This window comes from Melospiza melodia, chromosome 11, assembly GCF_035770615.1.
Source record: "Melospiza melodia melodia isolate bMelMel2 chromosome 11, bMelMel2.pri, whole genome shotgun sequence".
In the NCBI taxonomy this organism is placed as follows: domain Eukaryota; kingdom Metazoa; phylum Chordata; class Aves; order Passeriformes; family Passerellidae; genus Melospiza; species Melospiza melodia.
This window is the reverse complement of record NC_086204.1, coordinates 22,050,593-22,077,391: the sequence shown is the minus strand read 5'-3', so window position 1 is coordinate 22,077,391 and position 26,799 is coordinate 22,050,593. Positions and strand designations below refer to the sequence as shown.

The 26,799-nt window shown below is 44.9% G+C and overlaps 1 protein-coding gene across 2 annotated transcripts in view; it reads left to right on the top strand.

Moving 5' to 3' along the window:
- The window catches only part of EIF2B3 (eukaryotic translation initiation factor 2B subunit gamma), a 95,260-nt gene extending 72,369 nt beyond the window's left edge, over positions 1-22,891 (top strand). For both annotated transcript variants that reach the window (XM_063165979.1, XM_063165980.1), the window contains exons 10-11: positions 12,215-12,318; positions 22,675-22,891. In XM_063165979.1, the coding sequence (XP_063022049.1) occupies positions 12,215-12,318; positions 22,675-22,727 (157 nt within the window). In that variant the 3' untranslated portion in view covers positions 22,728-22,891. The remainder of the gene's footprint in view (positions 1-12,214; positions 12,319-22,674) is intronic.
- The last annotated feature ends 3,908 nt before the right edge of the window (positions 22,892-26,799 follow it).

Sequence of the window (26,799 nt, the reverse complement as noted above, 5' to 3'; positions counted from 1 at the left end):
CAGGGGTTTTACCCCCTTTAGCTGCTCTGTGGTTACTGAACACTGATGCACTGGAGTCAGATTTGTAATATTCCTCTCCAGACAGAATTAAGACTATAGACCCTGGATCTTTATTGCAAAGCATACTCTAATTAATATTATGTAGATCTGCACAGATACTGAGCTGATAAATTATTTCTTATTGCATCATGATATGTCTTAAGATTAGAGGGGCATGAAGTCATGCATACACAGGTAGTGAGAAACAGAAGTACTCTAGCTGCTGAGTTTTGTTGAAAGAAGCCTTGCTTGCACTGAAGGATTTCTATGTATTTTTCAATGTATTTTGACTCTCTTTCATTACATTGGTTAAATTTGATGGATTTTTGTTAAAATGCTAATCATTCTTACTCGTGTTGATGGATCCATTTGGAACAGGTGGATAAATTATATGTGGTTTTGCTCTAAACTGTCCACAGTGGACAACTCCTTATAAACACCTCTTCTCCCAAGTGTCTCTAAAACAACTTAGGCTTTATCTAATCACAACTTCAGAAAATGTCTTCATCTTTAATTGGAAAGTCAATATGTGTTGTCTGATATGGGTCAAAATGAGCATAATAAAGTGCCTTGACAGATCTAACTCATTTTTATATTGCACAGCAGATTTCCTACAAGTAAGGCAGTTTTACCAACTAAGATGTTGTATATTAGAAATTTCTGAAATTGCATTGAGAAGTGGATAAAAACTGGGTCATTTAAAGAATATACATTTTTTATACTGACATGAGCAGCTCAGCCAGACTAATGGTCTAGTATAAAAGTGCCCAAGTCAAATGTGAGTGGTAACTGAAAGCCATTCCCAGGAGTGTTCATTGCAGTAACACCAGCTTGAAGCAGTAGGCTGAGAGGACTGCAGTGAGACACTTCTGGAAAAGACAAAGGTGTATATATAACTCAGAAGAAAGGAAGATCAGATAAATCTTTTAAAGTTGGGATAGTGGGAACAACCAAATGCAAAAATTGCTCTGCATTCTAAGTTCATTTATCAAGAGCTACATGGCACTGCCTTAGTATTTCCCTTGCCTCTTCTTTGACCTCTAGCTTCTCTGGGTTGAATCTTTCTTTTTCTTCCTGTCTGAGCTGCAAAAGTGATCAGCAGCTTCAGTTCATTATGTCAATATAGGAAAAGCAAAACAAAATAAACAAACAAACAAAACTCACCAAAACCAAAATTTAAAATGTTTGTTTCTTGGTAGTTCTCCTATCCGATTGAGGGTCCTGTGCCGTAATTGCTGCAGCATCAAGATCCACAAATTATATCTCCAAACCAGAAGAAAGGTTTTGAATAACTTCACAGCTGGTATTCAACACCAGCTTCTGAAAAGGATAAATTCTTGCTGTGTAGGTGGGAACACCATAAGGTGCTTAGAACAAAACCAGGTATCTCTTCTTAGGCAGGTATCTCGTTACTGGAGGAACAGAGGTCATGGCCTAGGTGATGATAACTTTCCCAACTGAATGGATCAAGTAACTGGGGTTAGTTTGGACAGTCCATTGCATACTGTTTGCAAATTATGATCTGTCCTCTAGCAATGGCTGGTGCATTTGATACTCTGGAGTACCAGAAGCTGAGTTTGTTTGCTTTGGTGTGTAGGGCTTCTATTACATTATATATGTCTCCTGTGAAGTGATTTGAGTAGATATGAATTCCCCCTTAGAAGAGATTACAGGGGATTAAAGAAGCTAGTAACAGGGCAAAATAATTGGTAGTCCTTTCTTAATGTGTTTCCCACTGTGCAGCTAATTCTTCCATCAATGAGACAATAAAATAGCAAAGATTACATATGTGCTGAATGATGGACATACTTGACCAAGCTGGGAGGGATGTAATTTATACAACAGCACGAGTGCTGAGAGATGCTGGCTGCCCAGGTGGCAGGCTGCAGTGGCAAAACACTTCTTTTTTTCCCTCTGGATGGCTCCCTAGAGCTCAGTGACAAACGACTACACTGAGTAACATAGTTGGAAAAAATCTACTAATCGAGTTAAAATCATAGGTTGCTTGAAAACCTTGTCTGTGTGGATGTTCCTGCAGTAGCTGTGTGTGTCCTTAGTCCCTGTAGTGGCTCAGGACTGCCCCTTCTCTTTGCTCTGTTTTCATCAGGGGTGGAGCAGCACAAGAGGGTCCCTGGATTGCTGCACCTTTGGGGCAGGAGTCTCCTCATTGTAGCTCTCTTGCAAAGGGACAGTGTGTAACACCCACAGACTTGACTGAAGCTTGGTTGCCCAGGGGATTGTGCCATTTGGCAAATGAAAAGTAATGCCTGGTAGATTTAACCCCCTGATAAGCATGGCTGGCAAGCTGGTCACAGCAGATGAGGAGAAGGCTGAGGTACTCAGCCACTTTTTTTGCCTCATTCTTCACTGTCAGTCTCTCTTCCCACACCTCTCAACTCTATGGACCACAACATATATGATCAGATATTATACTGATCAGAGGGCTGAAGCACTTCTCCTGTGAAAACTGAAAGAGTCGGGGTTCATCAGAAGAGAAGACTCCAGGGACACCTCATTGTGGCCTTTCAGAACTTAAAGGGTGCTTATAAAATTGATGCTTACTTCAACTTCAGCCTGGCCTGCTGCAACAGGACAAGGGCTAATGGCTTTAAACTAAAAGAATATAGACTAGATATAAGGAAGCAATTGTTTACTGTGAGGGTTTTGAGGCATTTGCACAAGTTGCCCAGAGGAGCTGGGACTGCCCCATGCCTGAAAATGTTCAAGGCCAGGCTGAATGGGGCCTGATCAACCTGGTCTAGCTAAAGATGTCCCTGCTCATTTAGGGGGTGTGGACTGCATATCATTTAAGGATCCCTTCCAACCCAAATTACACTATGGTTCTATAATGTTGTTTCATTTGGTAGACTTGGACACACTTAGCTGTTTTGAAATGAGACCTAGATATGGATGGATTCATTTAGTTTCAGGTTCCTGTTCTGGCTTTTGTTTTAGCATTCAGTGGTTGGTTTGTTGGTTTTTATCAAACACTGGCTTTATTTTTACCAGTCTTGTTGTTTTACTTAGTTTGCTACCTTCTGGCAGCAGGAACATCTAATTGCTCTGGTCATACAGGACCTTGTGCTGAAGCGCTCTGAGCGTTACAAATAATATTAACAGGAAAAACATGTTGAATCCTTTATTCCATCCCTGCAGATAAATATTTCGAAATCTCTTGTTTGTTAGTAAAACCATCCCACTGTATACACTTACGGGAAGGAGCTTGGCCATTTTATGTGCACATTATATCCTTTTTCCTTGGTCGTGGAAAATTAATGTTTCCCTGGTAAAGATTCAGGAGAAGGGACTCTTTAGTAGAGAAAAAAATCTGGTCTTTGGACTACTTAGAGGTTAGTTGAGAAGGCAAGCATGAAAAGCTCAGATAAATACTGAGTCTGCTGTAAGCCATGCTTTGAAAAGGTCTTGTTGATATGGTCAGTACCATAAGGACTCTGTGGTAGATATAGTCTGAAATTAAGTATTTAGCTGCTTTGCTTTTTTCATGGAAATACAGGAAAGCATTCTGCTTCAAATGATGTTTTTATGGAAATCATAAATAGGCTGCTCTGATTATCAGAGAGAGCAAATGGCCCAAGATTTGCTTCTAGATTTCACCTCCACAGCAAGAAAATACCAGATCTTCACAGAGAAACCAAGGAAGCTAAACCTGTCTCACCTGTAGTTTTACCAGAAAAACTGTATCCCAAACCAGGATTAGCAATGGGAAAAGGAGAGTGTACCCTCCAGAAAGGAGTTTGCAGCAGATATTTGCCAGTTAGCCTTGATGCAGTGGGCATTTTGTACAGGAACTGTAAGAGTGGGTCTGCAGGTGTGACTGAGGTTATTGAGTTTGTGCAGGGGTAGGAATCATTGAACAAAACCTTCATATCTTTACTTGTAAAGTTTGCAGCATCTTATTGGAACCACATACAAACATTCTACCCAAAAGAACTGAACTGAACTGCTGAAGTTCCCCTTGTGGCACACAGCTAAGGTCACCTTTTGGAAAGGGAAGGGGTTAAAAAGGCAGATATGTTTTGGGTCAGGCTGCACTGTGATGCCGGCAAATTACAAAGTGTTGCAGCATCAGGAAACCTGGAATGCGAGGGAGGTGACACCGAAGGCTTCTTGAGTTACAAACTGCAGGGAGGTGATGTGAGTGTTGAGGACAGAGGGAGAGTTAGAAGAGCACCACAGGAAGATGTGGTAAACCTTGGGCTTCTGACTCCCTGGGCAGGAGGAATAGGCTGGAGTAAAAATTAGTATGAAGGACTAAAGTACCCAGATATGTGAAGAAAGAACTGGCACTGAAAATGGTTTTTCAGCCAAAACTAGCATCATCCTTCTTCAGTCATGTGAAGACAGTAAGTTATGCACTGGATTTTGTTAAAGGTGTTCTGGCTACCTGTGTGAAAGTAGATGGACAGATGTAATTCTGCTCAGTGAGGGCACTGGAGAGAGACCACATGTGACTGGTTAAGGCTACTCTAGTTTACCACATGTCTTCAATTTATTGCTACTTTGTATGAGAAAATGTACAAAGGAAGAAAACAACAAGCAGGGCGAGCTGGATTGACTACTAACTGCAGATTGATTGTGAAGTTTATTGGTTGTTTCCTCAATAGTGCCAAATCAGCACCTGACATAGAAACAGTCAGTGGTTTGAAGAAAGTTGTAATTAAAACCAGGGTGGAATTGAGTCTTTGTAGGGGTTCAGTGCATGAGTAGTCTTTGTCCCCTTGGACACTGGCAGTACAAAGGCATGATCCTATTGCCAAGGCAACATATTTTACAGTACCTAACCTCACGAAAAGGAATGAGGAGGTGAAGTTGTTTCCAGCACCATAGCTTGCAAAGCTGAAAATAAAGATCTGCTAATGCTGAAATTCCCAAGCATTTTGTATCTTGAACCATTTTTTAAGATGGCTGTTGTCTCCTGGACACTTTATCTTGCACTGCCAGTTGGGTCCCTGCCTCCCTGGAATGAAGAATGAGTTTAGAATAGATATCGCAGAAAGCAGATGAAAAGTGAGAGCTTCATTCAGAAAAAGCACATGCTCATCTTAAATATATGGATAAACTATATAATGGATATGGATAAAAATTAAATTCATGAAGAAAACTATATGTATTGTAGTCCCTACCTGTAAAAAGGGGTCTTATTTCTCTTGATTATGTAACAGTTCTGTCCTTTCTGTCACACCTCTAGGTTTTAAACTGTGAGCATTTTTGGTCAGGAATTACAATTTTCATTCTGCTATTTAATTCACTGCACATGCTATGTAAGATACTGAATAGAGACAACCTCTGGCCAGCAGAGTTTCCTTTCAGGAAGATAAATTGAGGAAGAAAGTGCAAAGTAGGAAACTAGTAAGTAGGAAGTAGTGGAGCTACTTGCAGAACTGGTTTTCAATTACTTTCAACTGAAGATTCTACTGTATCTAATGTATTGAGGAAATTTCTCATATAATACCTGTTATCTTGTGTCTGAAACATTATTACTAGCAGCTCCTCAAAAAAAAAAATTGTTCTGGCTAGCTTCCTGGTACATCAATCTGTCTTAAATAAATCACCTGTTCTTTAATCTGAGATACAGATGTTTCCCTGATAGTGCAGGGAGCTCATCCCAGTTTTTGAAACATCTTGTAGATCAAATGTTGAACTTAAAGCACAGATGAGCCCTGAAAAGTGGCATTTTAAAATATCTGCTCTCATTCTGCTGATTTGCTTCTTCAGAGTTATGTCTGACTTCAGAGCTATAAATAAGCTTCTGTCTCCTGCTAACCACATGGGTCTAATCAAAGAGTATGGAGATTTTTCAAACAGCTGATTGCTGTTGGATTTTGGTGAGAATCTGGGTATGAATGTCTCTGATGCTCTTTAAAATCTTCTCCCACCTGGGTATGGAAGACAAAGAAATTATCACATTGTGCCTCTTGAGTTCCTGAGGAGACAAGGGTTGAACAAGTTCAGCTTGGATCTAAGAAGCCATGTTCAGTTGTAAGGGTGACATTTACAGAAACCTTTTCCATGTCAACCTAGCTCACATGATATGGAAACTGACTTAACCAATAATGTCTTATGAAGGGCCACAGCTCTCAACTCAGAACTGTGCTTCCAGAACCCCAGAGAAGGTCTCCTTTTACTGTGCCTGTTACCTCGCTCAGTCTGTCTCAGTTGGTGGAAAAGTGAAGCAAACCTAGAGGTGGTAGTGAACATATAATTTTCCTGCTTTGTTTCCTTCACATAGACACAAGTAGCTTTTCCTGGCCATCAGTGAAGTGTCTGTAAAATCGTGACCTGGCCTACACCTCCCACTCTGCAAAAGAGAATCCAGAGGGTGATCAGTTTTCCTCTGTGTGGGGTTTCCCAGTGTAAACTCCTTTCAGCATTCTTTTGCTGAAGTGTGCAGCCCTGAGCTTACAGCTACATAAAAGGCCACCAATTTGTTTGTTCCAAGATGAGCTGGATGTAAGGGAAGTTTCAGAGGTGAGGCATGACCTTCCTGGCGACCTCCCCCCGCACCCAAAGTTTCACTTAATAAAACACATTAAGGTATGTTTGAGGCAATCCTTTAAGGTCAGTTGAACTTTCACTGGAAAATACGAGTGCTGGCAAGTATATGCAATATGTAATGCAAAATGTTTAGGGTGTGGGGAAGAAGTGTAAAGGAGCCATACCACAGTGATGAGCTTGGCTAGAAAATAGACATGAAACAAGTTCCTTAGTGAAAACACCCTCAGAGACGGGCGAAGAATTTAGAGGGGTAGAATGATTTTGTTACCCCCAAGGGGAAAAACAGGAGATCAAAGGCCAAATTCACTTACGAATGCTTGCTTTGAAATATATCTATAAATTATAGCATGTACTGCTGGCATCTGTTGTAGGCTTTGGTATTTACTTGAGTGTATAGCGTGAGATTCATAGTGCCCGGAGTTCTTGTGTTTGTGTGTAAAAATGTATTGGTGTGTAAAGCATGCTGGCAAAGGCAATATTTCAGGTTCCCAAGTTCTCTATTAGTGTTTTTGCCTCTCCCCTGTTTTTCCATGGTCTTTATGCCTCACCCCTGTGATCGTGAGTCCCAGCCACCAGCTCACTAGCTAGCAGGCAATTCCTTCAGGGGTTGCTGGTAGGTTTTAGAACTCTCCCTGACTCCTTGCCACATCTTAGAATTGTTAAGGTGCCTGTGGTGGCTGTTATCTCCTTGGTCGGGGCAGAAGGGGATGTTGCTCCCAGGGGAATTCACATCTGTTACCCCTCAGTCAGCAAAGTAGCTGCTGAGGCATGTCACCCTTTGCTTTTAACTCCCGCGTCAGTCTCTCCGTTTCGTAGCTCATCTGGAGGCGCACGAGACCCGACTGCTTGGCAGGGCAGAACGGTACCAACAGGCTGTCCCAGGCTTTGTGCTCCAGGCTTGCTTTCTTGTGAGTCTACAGTTTTAAGCATTGCATTATAGACACCTCATTTGCTTTGCTGCCCAACAGAGATTATGTCAGGGTTTTGGCACAATTGGATTAAAGTACCAGGCCTGGATAACTTCCATTGGCATTTCAGGAGATTTGCTGTAAGGCAAACCTGTGACATTCATACCTTCCTAAGCTTGCACAACCAGGGCGAGAGCTGCAGTTGAGGTCTTGACCTCAGTTACTTAAGCCCCTTTCTCCCAGGAGCGTTCATCACTTTAATCACAGAGTCCTAAATAATCAGTGGGTAGCCTGTAATTAGGGGGTTGTGTCTTGGACTCCTGCTGCCTGCTCCCGGTGTGCTGAGCACTGCGTATTTTGATTTCCCGTTCCCCCAAAGGATGTTTGATCTCAGATTTACACTTCAGAAAATTAAGAAGGGTACGGCACCTCAGTCCCCTGGCAGTCTTCCTGCTTTCAGTGGTAGGTGCCTTGCTTTGCCTGAGTATCACAGTGCTGCAGCGATTGACACACTTGATTTAAGAGTTTGATTTATAGACCGATACTCGGGCTGAAAGTCAGCAGTTCCAGGGCTGCATAAATCAGCCTGTCTCTGGGATTAATACTTCCTTATTTATAATTTCGACAGGAGATGGAATTTTTTCTCAATTCTTTACATTTCTTTCAGATGTAATCGACCACCCTGTCCTTTGGTTTAAAGCTATGTGACTTTGCCACAAATAGAGGGAGGGGAAAGTAAGCTGAGTCCAGGAATTGCTGTGCTATAAAAGCTCCATATTGTGTGCTCTTGGACTTTGCTTTCTCCCAGCTTCCTTCAAGCCCACACAAGAGATGGACTTGAGGTTTTTTTGGCTTTCTTCCCCTCCCCCCTCCCTCCATACATACGCTGACCTTTTAGAAAAATAAATAAAAGATAAAGAAGGACCTGGAATGTTGCAGAATGTGTGTACATTTTGCTCTCTGTTGTTTTCTGCTGGGATTAGTTGTTTACAATGGGGGAGAGAGGGAGGGCAGAGGAAGGGAGGTCTGTGGCCTTAACTGAAATTAGTGGCATTTCAGAGTGATCTTGTTAGGTGGTCTGCAGTTTAAAGACCTAAATCCTTGTAATCCCCCCATGCCTCCTTGGCCACTACTCCTTTTGCTCTTGTTCTCTCACTTTCAAAAAAACCCACCCCAAAGTCGGGCTCTGTCTCTCAGATGCAGGCACGTAGCAGACACACAGACACACAGACGTAGGCACACACTCTCTCATATGCTCCCATTTACACGTTGTACCTGTAGAACAAATTAATGCTTTAGCTACATCTGTTCCCACTACAGGACTAGGCTTGTAAAATGCTCTCTCTAGAATGCAGATGTACACTGAATATTTTTATTTATTTTCTGAAAAACACCCAGCTGCCAGACTTTCAGTTTGTGATTACACTTAAAACAAATTCAAATTGAAATTTCAGCCGTAAATCAAATGCCCCAAATTAGTTCCTCTTGTGGGTTTGAACATGCTCTTTGGATTTTAAGGTCAGGAGATATCCGTTTTCACCGTGCTGAAAAGTTTAAAAATATACTACATTTTCAGGGGAAAAAATAAATATGGTTTGCATTATAAAGCAGTACATCAATGTGTGCATATGCGCACACACACCAGAGCTGATGAAGCTGGATGCTGTCAGAGCACCTTTGAGGGCTAATAGCACCTAATTGTTATGGAAGGCAGGAGCTGTGGTGGCAGTTTAGCCAAGGAGACTACAGCAGTGCCCTGAGATCTGATATTTACCCTGTAAGAGAATAAAAGTTTATTCCTTACTCTTCAACTTGAAAAAAATAGTAAAAATTAAATAAACACACAAAATACTTCTCTTGGCAGGCTTTATAGCTTTTTTTTTTTTTTAAAGAAAAAAGGCATTTACAAGTGGTTTCAAAATGGCTGTGTTACATCTGTCAGCGGGTGAAGGGAACACCCACAAATTGTGTTTTTATCTCTTGAAGTTTTGTTCCACTTGAGCAATAAAAGCCGGATTTGCTGCTGGTTTGTGTGATTGGGGTAATCTGAGCATTGAGTATGGCTTTAAAACTTCTGCAGTTGGTTGGGTTTATAAGTTTTAAGAAACTCCTGGGGTGGTGGAGTTCTTGGGTTTTGTTTTACCCTGGCACCAGGGAAGGGTTGATTTGCAAGCACCTGGCACAGACAAGTTCATCTTGGTTCCCTGGCCTGTCCCTCCCAAAAAATGGTTTGGCAGGAACCCCCATTATCTTTGATGTTAATGTCATCAGCAGTTTCTTGGTTACAATGCTATTCTTTCTCAGGGAGTTGAAAGCCAATGCTCAAGTAGGCTCTGAACACACATGCAGTATTCTCCAGCCTGAGCCGCAGACCGACAGCTTAAATCCTCTCTCTTTTGGGGAATATCCTCCTGCATGAGGATAGTGCTGAGAGGTGTAGTGCACTCACAGCTGCTCTTATGCTCAGGAGTAGTGATAGATGGTGGGAACCTGAAAGTTTCAGGGGAAAGCTTTCATCTAACTGGCTCAAAGCAATGGAGGAGGAGGTATGCTGGAGTGCATGTTTTGGATAAGAGCCATTTCTGTGGGAAATGAGCAACTTCTCCCATTCCCTTCGCTAGTCCTAAGCTAAGTCAGGATGGCAGCGGTGGGCAGTTCTGCTTCCAGTGATCCCTTCCCTAGCCCAGCACAAATGCCAAGCTTTTCTTGCTCTCAGCAGCTGCTGTTGCACAGGAGATGGCCTGAGCCGCTGTGTGGGCACACAGGCTATTGGAAAGGAAGCAGATCGTGACAGTGTGAGAGCAAAGACAGGCAGGGGTCTGCTGTGTATCTTTGCCGCTTTTTATCTTATTAACATGTTAGTAAAAACCATGCCAAAGCAACCTGAGCTGGTTGCTTGTAGAATAATTGCTCATATTGCCTCCTTATAGGTCAGCAGAGGGGGAGTTTAAGTGAGTTAAAAGAATAATTGTTCAGAAGGGACAGCCTGTTCACGGGGGGTTGTAACTGTGAACCACTGCAACTGAGGTCCAGTTTTATTGCCTTTACTCCTGCAGAATTAATGGTGGTTTTGTGGGGCAGATGGTTTCTGCTCTGACTCACACAAGCAACAGAGTTGTAATATGTTTAATGATAAATTCTTTGTTCTAGATAATAGTGTTGTATGAGCAGGAAAATACTATGAATGAATTTTGGGATCAGCGGTCTGGAGTGAGGATCGATGTTTCGCACTTCTGAGGACCTCAGCTGACTACTGCTCCATTGAATACAGAATTGAGGCTCAGGGCTTTGACCTGATACCAAAACTGCTCTGTTAATTCAGACTCCAGGCTAACAGTTCTGTCCACAAGCCAGCTTGATGGTGCACTGCAGCCGTGTTTCACTAGGGCAGAGAGTAGTGGTGGTGCCCATAACCAAGGTGGGGAATGGCTGCAGGTCATTAAACTGGGCAGCTCACTCTGCAGAAGGTCATTGAAGCCAAAAACTTCTGGTTTTGACAGAGATCAGTTGTTGGACTGATAATATTCATGGTTATTGTAATTAATATTGACAGAAATACTGGGAAGCAGATATGAGATGCTGTGGTTCACAGTAGGAATAATACTGAGCTATCTGGAGGGAGCAGATTACCTGCATCTCTCCAGGGTTATAGATCTCACTTATACACTCTTCCCAATCAGCTGGTTTTGATGAGTGTTAGTATTTTTAGATACATCTTAGCTGTGTTTTCTGTCCTTCAGTGACTCCTATCTACCTTTGCACATGTGAAAATAAGGAAAGAAATAATTTGATTCACAGCTATATTCTTCTCTGTAGCTTTGAAAGAAATTGCATTTAATGCTGTTTAACACGACACATCATGCTGAGAGAATAGCATTTCAGGACACATCACAGATACTAGTTAAGATTGACAAGTTCCAGCTTATTGGAAGAATGGGCTCAGAGAAATGCAGTAACTCAGAAACTCTCAGCACAAAAGTTACAAACCAGCAGTTGGACTCTGATCTCTTCTCCTCTTTGGACGTTGGGAGTAGCAGATTTGAAAGCTGATTATTACAGATTCAAATACATTTTGGAATAAAGTGGCTTTTGCTAAAGTTCCATCCTGTGTAGCACTTCAGACTTAGTGATGTCAAAGGCAACATGAAGCTGAAGATACCCAAGGCAGGTAGTGTAGGTGTAGTGTGGGTTTCATTGGTTTAGTACTGCAGAATAATCATGTTTGGGTGCTTGAATGCAACACGAACAAAGCCAACCAGCTGAGCTATTGATCTGCCCCTTCTCTCCACCTTTTCTTCGTGCCTGACAAGTTGGAATGCATAAAACTGCTCAGCAAAATTTGCAGAGAAAGACTGTGCTGCTGCTCCTGTTTTTAGCTGGGGAGTTGAGCAGAGAAGCCACCCCTGCAGTTACCCAGACTGTCTGTGGAAAATACAAGACTTGATCCAGGTCCCAAGTCTTTATTTATTCAGTTAAGTATTTATTCTGTTGAGGAAATGTAGAGGAAAGCTGTTCTAGCAGGAGGTAAAACTGCAAACTCTTTTTTGCAAAGCCAATCTGACACCTGGCATTTAAGTTTTTCCAGCAACTGGGTGTGAGGATCAAGAGAAAAATGGAGTTTTTGAGAAAGGAGCTGAACTGAACCTACTTACAGGATCATGTCACAGAGTCATTAGATATTCCAGTGGATACCTTTGTTTTGTATCTGTCATTTAAATTATTTTCTTGCTTTGCTTGTGTTTATGTTGTAGATGCTGTCTTCAGGGCAGTGTTATTTGTCATAATGCTGTGATAGAGAAGGGTGCAGACATCAAGGACTGTTTGATTGGAAGTGATCAGAGGCTGGAAACCAAAGGTAAGTACAAAAGCTGTGTTTACTGTGCATTTGTCATAATTTTCAGAACTTTTTCCTTGAGATTTTCCTCCTGCTTCTTCATGAAATGATAGTATAAACTATGGCAGTTCTACAGTGGGATGTCCTATAATATCAGGACTTTTTTTCATGGACAGTACAGCTTCTTGGCATAAGTTCAGTGGATTGCTCCTCTGAAGTTGGCAGAAAAGCTCTGTTTTTCTTATAAGGAATAAGATTGGGTGCTGAGACAGTCTTTTCCCAGAGACCACAATTAGATCAGCCTGAGGTTGTCCTCAGCAGAAGGGGCCATTATTTTGACTAGTAATCTTTGTCAGTGGCGGGGGCAAAGCAAGCAAATCTGTTGAACACACAAACATCCTTCTTTGTAGATGCTCCCAGCCCACAGTGCCAGTGTGTTCACTTTGCTCCAAGGAAAAACTCGAGGTGGAACATCATATTAGGACCTGATGTGCTCAAAGACATTCAGATCTGCTTCACTGCCATGAAGTACTATTTTGGGGCTTCAGAGAAGTCACAGCTACGTGGCCCTCATTTATACAAAGTTCAGCTGTCCAGTGGGAGTGCTCGTGGTGAGGGCTCGGTGGTAACCGCATGAGTGGAACTGTTGATTTCCTGCCCTAAGAGATAATGGGCAGGAAATGGCTGTTTCAGTGACTGCATCCCAAGCAGAGGCTTTTTAATGAATATTTATGGTTGGGGTTTGGCAGATCCTTGCTCCAGTGTGTAGACCAAAGACAAAAGTGAGTTCCTTTGCAGGCTTCATGTGAAGTTATTTAGTCAGATCAAGATTTATTTGCTTGCTTTGTCTTTGTGGGTGGATTCCCAGTTCTAAGTGTCTTGATACAGAGCAGGGTTTGCACTTAATGTAGTACAGCATAACCTGTTGTCAGCTTTGCATATGACAAATTTTAAATTTAAACTAAAAGTACAAAGGACTCATGAAAACAAAGTCTTGATCTTGCAGTTGCAAGTCTCTGATACTGTAGGTAATATGTTGAGTTCACTGTGGTCTTGGTCTCTGTGTGGCTGTGTCTACTCATAGCTTTGCCCATCACACCAGTCTGAATTGGTGTCCTTTGTTTCATTGCCCCCTGTCATAGAATCATTTAGGCTGGAAAAGTCCTTTTCATATCATGAAGTCTAACCATAAACCCAACGCTGCCAAGTCTACCATTAAACTACCATGTCCCTGAGTGCTGCATCTACACATCTGCATGAATCACCAGGAGAGATTAATTGGGTCATGTTTGGTTAACCTGTATTGTGAACTGTGAGGACACCAGGTGTAGATTTAGCTAATATTTTAGGAAACAGGAATATATTTGATTTCTTTGGTAGATGATACCAGACAGAAATATCCCCCTTTGACCTTGATCACACCCACTTCAGAAGTATCTTCCAGGGTGATTGATTGTAGTATGAAAACGAGTCTTTTCTTCTTGATTGTCTTTGTCATCCTTGTCTAAATATTTTTTAGGGTCTGTAGATGTATTTGCAGGGAGAATAACAGAGCTGTACCCATGGATCATTTGCCTATTCTTGAGAGTCTACTGCTCCCCTCCCCAAAGTTTAAACCCACTTCTTGGGTTAACTAGAGACTGTTTCGAAATGCATGATTGACATTAGCAGAGACATATTCAGGTAGATTATAAATACACCATTATGCTGAGCAAGAAAAAATAGTAAAGCCTCAGTTCATTTTCCTGCCTCAGTTTCCTAACCATTCTAGAATTTCTTTGGGCTGGGGGTCAGGTTTGCCTTGGTGGTCTGGGATCTGTCTATGAAGTTCATGACTTACTTCCTGCACCATGGAGTCTTTCCAGCCCAGCATGTCTCTTCTGACCTTGACTGATCCCATAGTAGACTGGGTCTTCTCTTTTTCACTGGGAAAGCATGTCATGACTTCCTTTCCCCTGCCCAAGACTTCCTGTATCTTGTGCCAAGCTTTTGGTGTGGCCCTGTAAGTCTGTTTCCATATTGCACCCTTCATCAAGACTTTGGCTGTGTTTTTCTGTTTGGTAACTTTTCCTTCTTCAAACTTGAGCTTCCATGGCTGGGTAAAGAAAAAACCTAGTTCTCTTGGGTAGGAGCCACCTTTTCTTGCAAGCTGATCACCCTTCAGCAGACATAAGCAGTAGCTGCTGGCTGCTGACCCTAGTCTGGGAGTTACACATTCCAGTTTCTGGGAGTAGAAACCTCCTCAGCAAAACTCCATACACCTTCCCAGAAACAGTAAAAAAATAAAAATATAGCAGTCCCTTATTCCAGAACATCAGCCAGGATTCATCAAAGGTAGAAATATCCCTGAATCATCCTACACAGCCCCAAGCAGATCCCACAGTTGACTTTGCTGCAGAACTGGCTGTATGCTCCCTGCTCTACCATATGAGTCCTGGCCACACTGCCCAGGCAGCTTGGGGTACAAGAGCTCTTTGAGCCAGAGGTGCACTGACCTCCTTTCATAAAATGAATTCCAGTCCCATGCAAGGAGGATGGCAGGAGAACAGCTACCACAAATGATAGGCAAACGTAACTTAAACCAGCTCTCATCCTTCTCCTTCTGCAGAATAATATGGGTATGTTTAGGGAGGTCCAAATGGTACAGCTGGGAGTAATGGGATTGAATTAAACACAATTTAGGTTGGCTATCTGGAGCATTTTCTTAACGATGTGGTCTGGTAGGCTGTGGGATAATCTCCCTGGGGACATGGTAGGAGACCTCATCACTTAATAATGGGCTTGGCAAATCTCTTGACACCTAAATAGAGGGAATACTCCACCACTGGTTACAGGGGTAGATCAGAGGCAACCTGGTACTTTCAAACTAAAAAGAAAATTGCAGACCCAGGAGTGCTGGCAACTGTTAGCAGTGTTGACCCAGTCCTGCATTGACTTCCACCCTGTCACAGCACTGCCAGAGACAGTATTTTTAAATGTCTCTGTTGAAGTCAAGGTATGGAGTTTTATTTAACTTCTGGATTTGCAAGCCATGCCTCCTGAGAGCCCAGCTATTCTCCTACTGCTTTTATTACCATGCCTTGGAAGCATCCACTTTCCTTTCTCTTTAATAGTTAAAGGAATTTGCTAGCAGAGAATTAACAGATGGGCTTTGTGAAAGCTACCTCACCAGGTAGCAGTTTGAAAAACATGTTGGTACCTAAGAAAAAGGCAGTAATTCTTAGAAGAATAGGAAATGGCAGACAGCATTCTGAAAGAACATTATTGGCACAGAGCATTCAATCACTGTTTTGAAGACAGTTATTAAGATTACACTGCAGCCTTTTTGATAAACCTGGTTTTACTGAGGAGCTCAAAAGCAGCATGTGCTCAGTGAAGTAGGACTAGAGAGAGGGTGTGTTGGTGATGGGCCAGTCGAGGAGTCAGATGAGCCTGGAGTCACCAAGTACAGCTCCCAAAGGAGTTTCTCAGCCAGATTCAGCAGGGAGAGCATTGTACATCTGGTATGAGTTAGCCAGGGACAAGCATGTATGGTAAAGCAGCCTAACCCTTCTTCAAGGTAAAGTGGCCTAACCGTTCTTCAAAGCAACACCCAGGAGCAGAGGCAGTAAACATTCACACAAAGTATAAAACTGGCAAAATTGGTATAAAATTCACTACCTTATCCCTTGCTTTCATCTCTGTTGTCATTGAGGCAGGGATGTTTTATTTGCATATTTCTAGCATCATACATGGGGCTCCAACTAGATCTGTGTCCTACCTGATCCTGACTCCTGCTTCACTCCAGCTCTCCATTATGGCTCTGTCTGAGCACCAGGCTCATCCCAGTCCTTGCCTTCTCTTTGGTTTTTCTCCTAGTGTTTCTCCCATAGAGACTTTTGTTTTTCTCTCTTACTTGGTTATTCCCAGACACCCACCTGACACCTCCTCTGGTCTGACCATAGCTGCTATTTCCAGTCCCATGCTCCTTTTTTCATCTAGCATTCATTCCCTGACTGCTTTCAGTTGGAATGCATCCCTTTCTCTCATGCCCAGGCGGGCTCATACTGGGCACAGGAGGGGGGTGGTTCTGTGCCAAGTGCTCCACTGGTCCATACAGCTTGGAGGAAGCCCTGCCTTCCTCCTGCACTTCCATGGTCAGGAGTGGTCACTGCAATCTCTGGAGCTTTTAGCTGTCCTCCTGAGAACATGTGCAAACTTCAGATTTTTTTCAAAGGCTTATCACATAGCCAAAACTGTGTGGTTTCTCACAAGAAGAGAAAAAGGCACATATCCAGTAAGGACTGGCTCCCGTTTCCAATCATTTTCCAAGTCCTGTTCCAAGCTTGGAGTCCCAGGACTTCTCAATGAAACAGAATAAGATTGTTTTATTTTAATGAGGGCCGAAGAGCACATTTTTTCTAATGTCATCCTCTAAAGGCAGGTACATTTTATGAAACCTCCACATGTGAATGGTTCCCTGCTTGTGAGGAGGCTTCACATGAGCCAAGATTTAACAGGGTAGGGACAGAAAGGAATTGAGAGACTTTCTGATGCTCTCATTACATTCAAGTAAGGGCAAGCATCTGCTCTTGCAAGATGCTGAGTACCTCCTGGTGCAGTCTTCAGGAACTGAAAACACTTAGCACGACACAGGGTTGGGATCAGAAGGCATGCTGCTGTGCAGATGGGAGTTAGGAAATCTCATGAAGAACAGACACAGACTAAACAGTGCACACATGTATATTGTGCACAGGGGTGCAAAATGAGCTGGAGGTGATGTAGGAATGGTGTGAATTTATAGCAAAACTGAGAGATTGGTAAGATTTCTCCCTGAAGTAGTTTAACTACTGAATGCCCATGACAAAGATATTGTTGGCAGTTAAAACAGGCATCCCTTAAATAGTTGACATTTTTGTTGCAGTGACTATGCAGTGACTATACTGCTAACTAATCCTAATAAGCCTCCTTTCCAAGTTGTATAAAAATGGTTTATGAGTTCTGGCCTTAGCAGTGGCGCAAAACTTCCTTAGAATATTAGAATATCCATCCAGCGATGCTTTGGCCTCCCTTCTGCTGCTGGGGACTGCCACACTTGTGCATACTGTCATTCCCAGCCAGGGAAGTTCAGGCTTCCTGAGTGAGCGGGTTAAATGTGCTGCCACATTCACAGCATGCTGATATTGAAGTCTACCCAGAAGGCAGCAGTTCATAACCTTGTGGAAATATTTTTACATGCTCCACGCAGAGAAAATAACTACTTCTGCTCTGGTAGAGCTCAGGCACATGGAAGAGCCAGGAAGAACACCCAATAGATGCTGAGAAAGGACAAGGCTTGTGTCCAGTGCTCCAGGCAAATATGGCACCTCTGCCATCATATCAGGAAATTAAGTTGTAGACAGTCAGACTGCTGTTTTTGAGATCCCTGCTTGCATTTGCTGTGAGGGAGTGATAGCCCATGGGAGCACTGATGGATGTAATCCAGTCCCTTCTCACACACTTTGCTAGGACTCTGTCCCAGTATGAGGACATCAAGCATGTCCCCCTCCCCAAGGAGCTTGCTGTCTTAGTTGCATCCTGAGCTCTGGGTCTCCTTTATCCTTTACTAACCTTTCTTCTAAGACCCTGTGTGATCAGTTCCCTGTACAGCTCTATCCTTTACCTTCACTCCCTCAATCTATCTGCTCCAAGCCACAGTAAAGTCATCTCTCATTGGGCACTGAATCACTCTTACCTTCACACTCTCAAGACACATCTCAAGAAGGGTTGAGAGCAAAGGGATTAATTCTGGTTGAACTATGAAAAAATCCTCATCCATGGGGCCACCAGCACTGAGAACTGGTGGTTGTTGGATGTAAGGCAGAAGTAAGATTCCCTGCTGCCTGTCTGTTCTGTGGGCTGGAGGCCCCAGCTGTGGGCCAGAACTGATCTGCCTGAAGCTACCACTAACCCCCCTGGGGTGAGCTGCACATCCCTCATTCCCTGCATAAAGGAATCCTGGGAGCAGCTGGAACACTCAACTCATGGGGATCATCATTGCTGGAGACCCATGGGCTCAGCTGATGCCCGCACATTGGGGCGGACCTGGCACTTGGGAGAAATCGTGAGACACGCCTGGCCTTTGGGGCCACAGTGTGGTCACCCTGGTCTCCAGTGATCATGTAAGAAAAGCTTGGCTGTGGAGAGAACAGGCCTTGACTGGAAAGTCCCACTGCTCTGTAAACACAAACAAATCAGCCCCCATCACCTGCTTCCCTTCTTTATCTGTACATGTAATTTAAAACACCCTCCAGCCTCCCAAAGTCAAGCTTCAGCTGCTTCCCATCCCCTTAAGCCCCTTTAGTTCCTCTCCCCCCCCTAACCTGGCTGCTTTTCCAGAGCCAACCATCACTGCAGAGACAAGTTGCTCTTCTCTCCCACTCTCTGATCCTTTCTGTCCTGGGTGAATGTGGTGGGAACCACCCACAGCGTGTTTTCGTGCATGCGTTTCTGCAGCCACCCCTCCCCCCCACCTAGTTTTTTAAGTTAAACTATCTCTTGCTTTAAAGAGAGCAAATACACAGCAGTGGCTTTCATCACTGCTGTATAATAGAGCAGTAATTCTGTGCCAGGGACTGTTTTCTATTTTATTTTAAAGGGTTTATAAAACAGTGTATGTAATTGAGTGAGTAAACTGAACGTTTTCTGGAGCCCCTGAGGGCTGAAACTTCGTGGTGGTCCTGGGCCTAGGCCCTAACCCTTTTTTTTCCTCTCTTTTTTTTTTTTTTCCTCCCTTTCCCCTCCTTCCCCTCCTCCTTTACAACCCGGCGTTGCCACCAGCAGCAGCAGCAGCAATCTGTCTGGGGCTAATTGAGCAAACAACAAGGAGATGCTTTCACATGGCTTTTAAAGGAATGCTCCGGCATCCCCTTTCTGTGAGTGGCTTGGCAGGAACCTGCCAGGAAGGCTGGGGAGCGCTGGGTCCCCGGCCCCCAGCCTGCTGCTGGGGTTTGTGCTGGGCTGCGCAGTCATTTCCGCCCCTCTGTTTATTTGCATTACAATTTGTTTTTAGCCAAGCACCAAAAGCTGCTCTGCTCTCTAGCTCGCCTTGTGCGTATGTTTTTAAGGGGCTAGTGTACAGTATGTGTAAACAAATGTCTTCCCAAGCAGGAACGCGTATATAACGAGTGACAGGTTTTTGATTTACACTCACTAAAGTCTCCGTGGACACTCGGTTCAAGCACCCAGGCAGACTTCAGGCTGGGCTGCGTCAGCAACTTGAAGCAAAGTGCTAATCAGGAGGTTGAATGTGTTGATCAGCTCTGGATTTGCTTAGCACCAGATGCTCCCAATCTGAGAAGATCTAGTTGAACATGATTTAAGGTTGAAGAGTCCAACTCTTACAGCTTTCTCAAAGTTCTTTCTCTAATCTGTCTTCTTTCTCTGCGGGCTGAATGCATCTGTAACCCTGCCAGTGTCAGATAAAAGGCAGCCTGGTAAGAAATCCGTAATGGGGAGCTGGGGAAGGAGAAAGGGAGCTGAACAGCAAAGCATGTGAGGTACTTCTCCCTCCTCCCCCAGAGTTTCAGGCTGAGTTTCTGCGGGAACTGAGCTTGCTGGTACCAGCCAGAGCCACTGGCAACTGGCAGCCACGTCTGATAATGAAACACTATCCACAGCTCAGCTCTCTGGCACTCACACTGGAGTCTGAATTCCCTTCCCTCCTCAAGAAGGGCTTTGGGAATGGAAGAGGAAAGCAGGGTGAATCCTTATCTGCCTACCACATCCCCTTGGGGTGCGGAATGGGGCTTTGTTTCTAGCAAAACCATTCCCTTTATCGCTTAAAAACTTTCTCGCGGATTTTAGGCAGGCAGATTCATGTGTTTTCTGTAAGCCTTTACAAGAAGATATACGTTTGGTGATATGAGTCTGAAGTAGCAGTGACATACCATGTGTGCCCACTTTGGGGAATCTGGGCCACGGGGATCAAGGAGTAGATCAAACAGGCACAGGGGTGAGAGATGAGGGAATGCAGGCTCCAATTTCCCATGTGGCTTTGGTGCTGAAGCTCCCTAAACTCACTGCTGCCTCAGTTTCCCTGTCTGTAAAACAGGAATGCTCTTACTCACCCGTTCTCAAAAAGCATTTTGAACTCATCAGGTGTAAAATACAAGACACCATAAGGCTGCTGCAAGCATGTCAGTGCAAAATACAAATAGTCTGTACCACCTCTGCAGCAAGGTATCTGACAGGACCCATCCCAGCTCTGCACATTTAGGACTGTGGAGGATGCTGTCTGAAATGAAGCAAGAAGTTCCTTATTAAAAAGTATTGCTACAGATAACCTATATATAGAACCATAAATTGACATGGCTCTCTATAAGCCTAGATGAAGGCATGTTTAATCTGCAGAGGCATAATATAATTACTCTCACTGGATGGTAGCCAGGGTCTTATTCACATCACAGAAATCAACATGATAGATAGTCTGCTTGGAGGAGGTTCAGGAATGGAGTCACAGGAGTTGCTACAGGGCCTGTTGAGATATATTGGGAAAGTTGTTGGGGGTGAGGAATGTTATAGCAAGAAATGCTGCAGGTTGGATTTGAGGTACCTTGGCAAGGCTGTGTGGGGTCCAGGACGGGAGGAGAGAGGTGCTGAAGGCTGGACTTGGGGCTATTGGCAAGAGCTGTCCTGGAGAAGTTGTGTGGTGCTACCTACATCATGCTTGCACCTGGCACTTGTACAGTCAGCCCCTCATTTTCCTGAGCATTGCATCCACCTCTGCTCATCCTGCCCAAAGTGCTGGAGACTGAGCTCCAGGATGTTAATGTGAGGCTCCAGGACTAATTACCAGTTTACAATAAATACCCTGAGCAAAGAGCTGAATGTCTCAATCTGATGCTGCAGGTAAACCTCTGGTCTCCTTATTTTAGCCTTCAAGAAGGGTCTCTGAAAGGAAGTGATGTGGCTCACTCATTCTGTCCCTCGGGCTGAGAAGATTGCATATGATCCATATGATTGTGGGGTTCAGGTTGCAGTGAGAAATTATCTTGCCACAGTGCAGAGGTTTATAGAGCACAATTTGATCAAACCTTTACTGGAGCAATGGTTTGCATGGCACAAAAGGTTGCATCTTGAATTTTAAACCAAGAGAAGCACCATGTTGGCCCAGCCACTTTGGGAATTGCCAGGAATTTCTTCCTTTAGCCAAAGGTGGGATATTTGTTGTTTTGCAGCAATCTTGCAGGATCCACTCCCCTGAGGGGAGGAGTTTTGTAGGTAAATAAAACACAGCTCATCATTTCCATCATCCTTGGCTATCTACCCCCGCTGCTGTGTAAGGTGTGGGAGACACCAGAGCCTCCATTGGTGTATCCCAACCCCTCACAGGCCTTGACACTTTATCCCAGGCTCCAGAGACAATTGTTATTCCTAATTGCAGGAGGTAAGATGAAGAGCCTAAGGGCATGGGACACACCACCTGAGCTCCACCTGGATAGGTGTCCAGCTCCTGGAGAGCAGTTTAGATTCACCACCTCCCCCACAGTACCCCGAGGACACCTACTTTGAGCACACCAGCTTTGTGTCATGCTCTGAGGCCACATGCTTGGGTTTTTTAGGCACTGGGCTTTCAGTTGCGTGTTTTTATTATTTTGGCTTTAGATCCTTTATTTGCAGTCCTTCCCTGACAAGCTGCTTTTGCATTTTAAAGGGAAGGCTCTTTCAGTACAGTGCATTAACAGTGCTGGGGCAGGGACTGGCACATTAATGTGTCCACTGGGGCTGTGCAAAGCTCCTGGGAACAGGCAAAGGAGTGACCTTGCAGAAATTGCCCCTCCAACAAATTTGCTCCTGAGGGTCAGATTTAAATTTAAAAAAGAATAAAAGAAAATAAAACACAAAAAAACTCTTGTTTTTAAGCTGCCAGGGCTGAGTTGAGATTGCTGAGAGGATCTCACACTGCCTTGGTGATGGCCCCCTGGTGCTGAGCAGCCCTTTTCCCCCCCAGCATCCAAGCAATTTGGGGTAGACAGTGCTCTTTAGGGCCAGGGTGGATCACTTTCTTTAATTTTATGTCCAATCTCCATGTTAGATGTTGATGGTTCCTTGCCTTGACCTAGGTGTACACCTGTCAGTAGCAGCTGTGACTTCCGTAGGGCCTCTCTTGTTTATTAGTGACACATACATGTGAAAACTCTCATTAGAGAAATCTCCTGATGTTTAGTCAGTTGTTTAGGCTTTCACCATGTGTGTGGGATACTGTCGGAGAGACGCTGGAGTTCAGCAAATCTCTGTTTCAGTTCTCCAGAATCTGCTTTTCTCATTTGTTTTAAAGTTGCAGATTTAAAAAATGCAAGGTCTGAAGCTCTGCTGCAAAACTCAATTGCTCTTCTTTTCCTCCCTCTCTCTTTTCAGCCAAACATGTTAATGAAGTCATTGTGGGCACCGAACAGCTGATGGAGATATAACCCGAGTAGCTTTTAAAGATGATTTTATGGAAGCCAGCAGCAGAACCAGATGTTCAAGCATCGTAAGATCATCCGTACAGATCAGTACTGGCATGGTTTACCCTGTCATTGCTCCTTTCCTGTTCAGCTTTATATTTATGTCTTAATAAAGGAGTGTTTGCAGAGCGGAGTGTCCGTGGGCCCCTCCCCCCTCATTGGGATGCGCGCGGGTTGGTGCCGGGTGAGATCGCTCCTGCCCGGCCAGCGCACTGTACTTTTCCAGCAGAAGGGAGAGCGGGGACCACACAGACTGTGCCCACTCCAAAGAATGACTTAGCCGCCCTCCCTGCGGCGTAAATCACGTCCCTGCAGTCCTGCACCACCGTCCCTGAGCCTGGGAGAAACTGCTCAGGATGCTGCTCGTGCATCTCATCAGCACAGCGGGCGGACAGTGAGAACAGCGGCCGTGCCGGCTGCTCTTTGCAGCCCGGCAGCTTCGCCGGCCTCCTCCTCCTCCTCACTGTCTCTCATGATGCTGCCCCACCACACAGAAGCATTTAATCTGTGCCTCTTCCCCTCTGTAATGCAGTCAAAGAGTTTGGCACCCATTTCCATCAGGGCTGAGTTTGGTCTGATACTTTGAAATTCTGCCCAAGAGCAAGTATGTCAGAGCTGGTGCATGAAGGAGGCATGAGGTGTAAACAGTGGGTACTCCCTGCCTTATTTTGATGGTTCTTCCTGTCAGTCCACTGTTCCTAATCCCAGACAAGAGGTCTCTCCCCACACTTGGATGATCCGTGGATGACTGTACCTGTGTCTCTCAGATGAGTCGCTTGTGTTAATGTGAAACGCACAGCCTTGTGGTCAGGGCCTGTGCCAGGATTGTAAAGCACCTGGATGGGATTGAAACACAAACTGTTCTTTAATGTTTATAAATTGGACACAAGTTCCTACCTAAAAGCTGTTTATTAGAATGTAGTAGGATTGAACAGGACATTTATCTGCCCCTGGCAGTTTGACATCCAGAGGTGCTTACAGCAACTGGCGGGGATGGTATTTCATTAACTGAAGTGATAAATGTTAAATGTGTGCTTCATGGGCATCTGTGACCCCTGAGGAGAGTTACCATTTCCTAGTTAATTTGACAGGAGAGAGATTATAATCCAGACATTCCCTGAGTTTCATAAACAAAATCCTTCTTCTAAAGGACGAGATTGGAATGGAAACTATGGGTAAGGACGAGCTTCAAGGTCTGTGACAAGCTGCAGAGAAGAAATGCACTGCAGTTCAGCTCCAGCTTTGTGCTGGAGGTTTTGTCTCGTGTATGTGCGCAAACATGTTCCTAAGGTACGAAGCCTTTTTCATCCAAGGATCGCAGAGGTTTTACAGAGGTTAATTAAAGAGAGTTCTTGTCTCTGTGTGCGGCAAGGGAGAGAGGCTCCATTTTGGGTGTGTAGAAGCAGAAGCAGAGTGGAGTGTAATTACCTGGCTTTGCATTTTACCAGAAGGCTGGCAAAGCCTTGAGAGGTTTGCAGGGACTTTGACTCACAGTCCTTTTGCTGAAACACAAAGCCTTCTCCTCTTCTGTTTTTAGGATACATCTTAACTTCTGAAAGGTCTGCATTGCCTTCTTTAGCAGCTACAGCTTTACCTCCTTGTGCCTTAATTATATGTTAAAGTCTCAGTCCTTTTGTTTAGCTAATTTAAGAAGAGGGTGGGGGGCTCTTTACTGTGTCGGTTAGAATTTAGCATTAATTTAGTGTTCTCTGACACTTGAAAACCTGGCTAGGATTTGAGGCATTTTCTTTTCCTTTTCGCCTTTTACAACCTGCAGGTGTTTGGTGTGAGATAAAAGTAGATCCCAAAGTGAGATTTCACAGCACAAATTATCAAAGTGAAGATTCACTCTTGATGTAGTCTACGTGTGTGGCAGTAATTATGAAAAATAGTTCAGGATAATAGGGCCTTCAGGAATCCCAAGACAGGCACTGGGAGGTTAACCCTTCCTCATCTAACCTGGCCTCCACACTGCTGTCATCATCAGGTGAGCATGTGATGGGTTGGGTCAGGCAACTTCACAAACCGAGTGATGTTAGAGTCATTGAGAAAATTGTGGAGGTGACTGAGGACATCAGGTTCTGTTCCCAGGTAGTTTTGGATGTGACTGTTTGGTCCCAGGTCACAGAGACATTCTGGAAGGTGTTACTAGTACAGGCTGCTCTCCAACTTTGAGGAATGGGGCACCTCTCAGACACAAATAAGCTGCTCTGTCACCCCCAGGCAGCTGAGCATTACGGCTCTTGCCCATCACAGTGTTACTGGTGTCAAGGTGGTGCTATATAGGCAACACTTCTCTGAAAGAGATGGAAGTTCTCCAGCTCTGTAGGCACTGGCTCTTTCTTGACAGACTCGTCCTGAACACTTCTTTGGCAGATGTAACGCCAGGTTGCTCTGAAAAGGTTCTTGCAGTGGCTTGTCACATGCTGGATATGCATGGGGTAAATCAGAGGTTTACCTGATGTCCTGATGGCCAGCAGGACCACTGGCTTTCCTGAGTGGTGTCTTGCCAGCTGCTCCCAAAAGGCTTTTCCTGTCACCAGGGCAGCTGGGTTGGTGTGTGTGTACACCTGGCCACACTTCTTCCTGTGGGTCCTGCCCTGCTGGCACGCCATGGCAGAGGCACCTGAAGCTCTGACCCCTCACTCTGGCTCCTGTGAGAGCTGGGTGCAACTGGCAGCAGCTCTGCAGCCAAGTGCTTGCCAAGATTTTTGCAGCCAAGCTCATTTGTAAGACGCAGATTTAGGAAGAGCATGTGTTGGGCAGTTGCACGCACCCAGAGCCGTGGCTCACCTCCCTCAGCAGTTTGTGTTTGCTTTTGTAGGTGGCTGTTGGGATCTTGCAAGAAGCAGCAGCTCATCTGATCCCTTCTGCAGTCAAACCAAAGCAGATGGCTCTCATCTTCCTGGCAGCCCTGGAAGAGAGCCACATGAGGTGAAGGCAAACAGGGCAGCCATTCCCAGGGATGGTGGGCTTCCCACCCCCATGGTGTTCAAATGGACACAAAAACTTTGCACCTAGCTCTGATCTTGCTTTTAGGACAGGTTTTTGGCTTGTGGGCAGGAAGGGGGGAGCAGAGCCTGAGCAGTCATATTGTCTCAGGTACAGAGGTCTGGCTCCCCTGGTCACCTCTCCAGGTGACACTGTGTGGGCAGCCCTTGCAATAGGATTCTCCTGGACCTCTCAGGGTTGGGATCACAAGGACTTGACAATCTTTTACTGCCATCAGTCTCCAAGGTTGATTGTGCATAGCCATGCTCCTGCTGCCTTCCTTGCTGGTCTCTGCACCCCACTGTCCTTCCTCTGGCTGCCTGGGAAGAGTGCTTTTCACCATGCCCCGGGCACCCTTTGGACTTCGCTGGTCCAGAGATGAGTATTTTCCTTATAAAGCCTCACAGGCCTGGGGAGCACCATTGTTTTCCAGAGGTGCCTTACTGCCTTCACACTGGCCCAAGTCCCCAGTGAGGGCCAGTAGTGGCTGCCGTGGTCCTTGCCCAAGGCAGAGTGAGATGGAGCCCCACGTGGGGCTCGCAGAGGAGCCGCCTGTGCCGGCGGCAGTGCTGTGACAGACGCACGTTGCACAGTGTGTGGTGTAATCCAGCCCCAGGACACCGCAGTGCCGCCCTCCCGTCACACACAGCACTCCTGTGGTGGCCTTTGGTTATCTGTTTTAAAGGATTGATTACTGCAGTGGGCAGTTGGGGCTGGGGCCTTTGGCATTGCAGGCTGCCCACTGTGCACTGACGTGGCGCATCCCAGAGCCATGGGGGAGCGCAGAGCACGGGGCCCTCTCACTGGTCACCTGCAGAGTTAATTTGGGGATGTGGAGATTCCCTCAGCAGCACCCAGCCCACCGAGGCTCGCTCCCTCTCTGGCAGGAGGCTGATTTCTGGATCCTGTCGGTTTTCACTCCATCTCCCAGGAGCCAAGGTCCACAGCCGCGCCTGTGCCTCCCAGACGGGCCGGCAGACGGGAACTTCCTCCAGCTCCTATAGACAGACATTTTATATACGTTAAAATACGTGTGTATATAAAT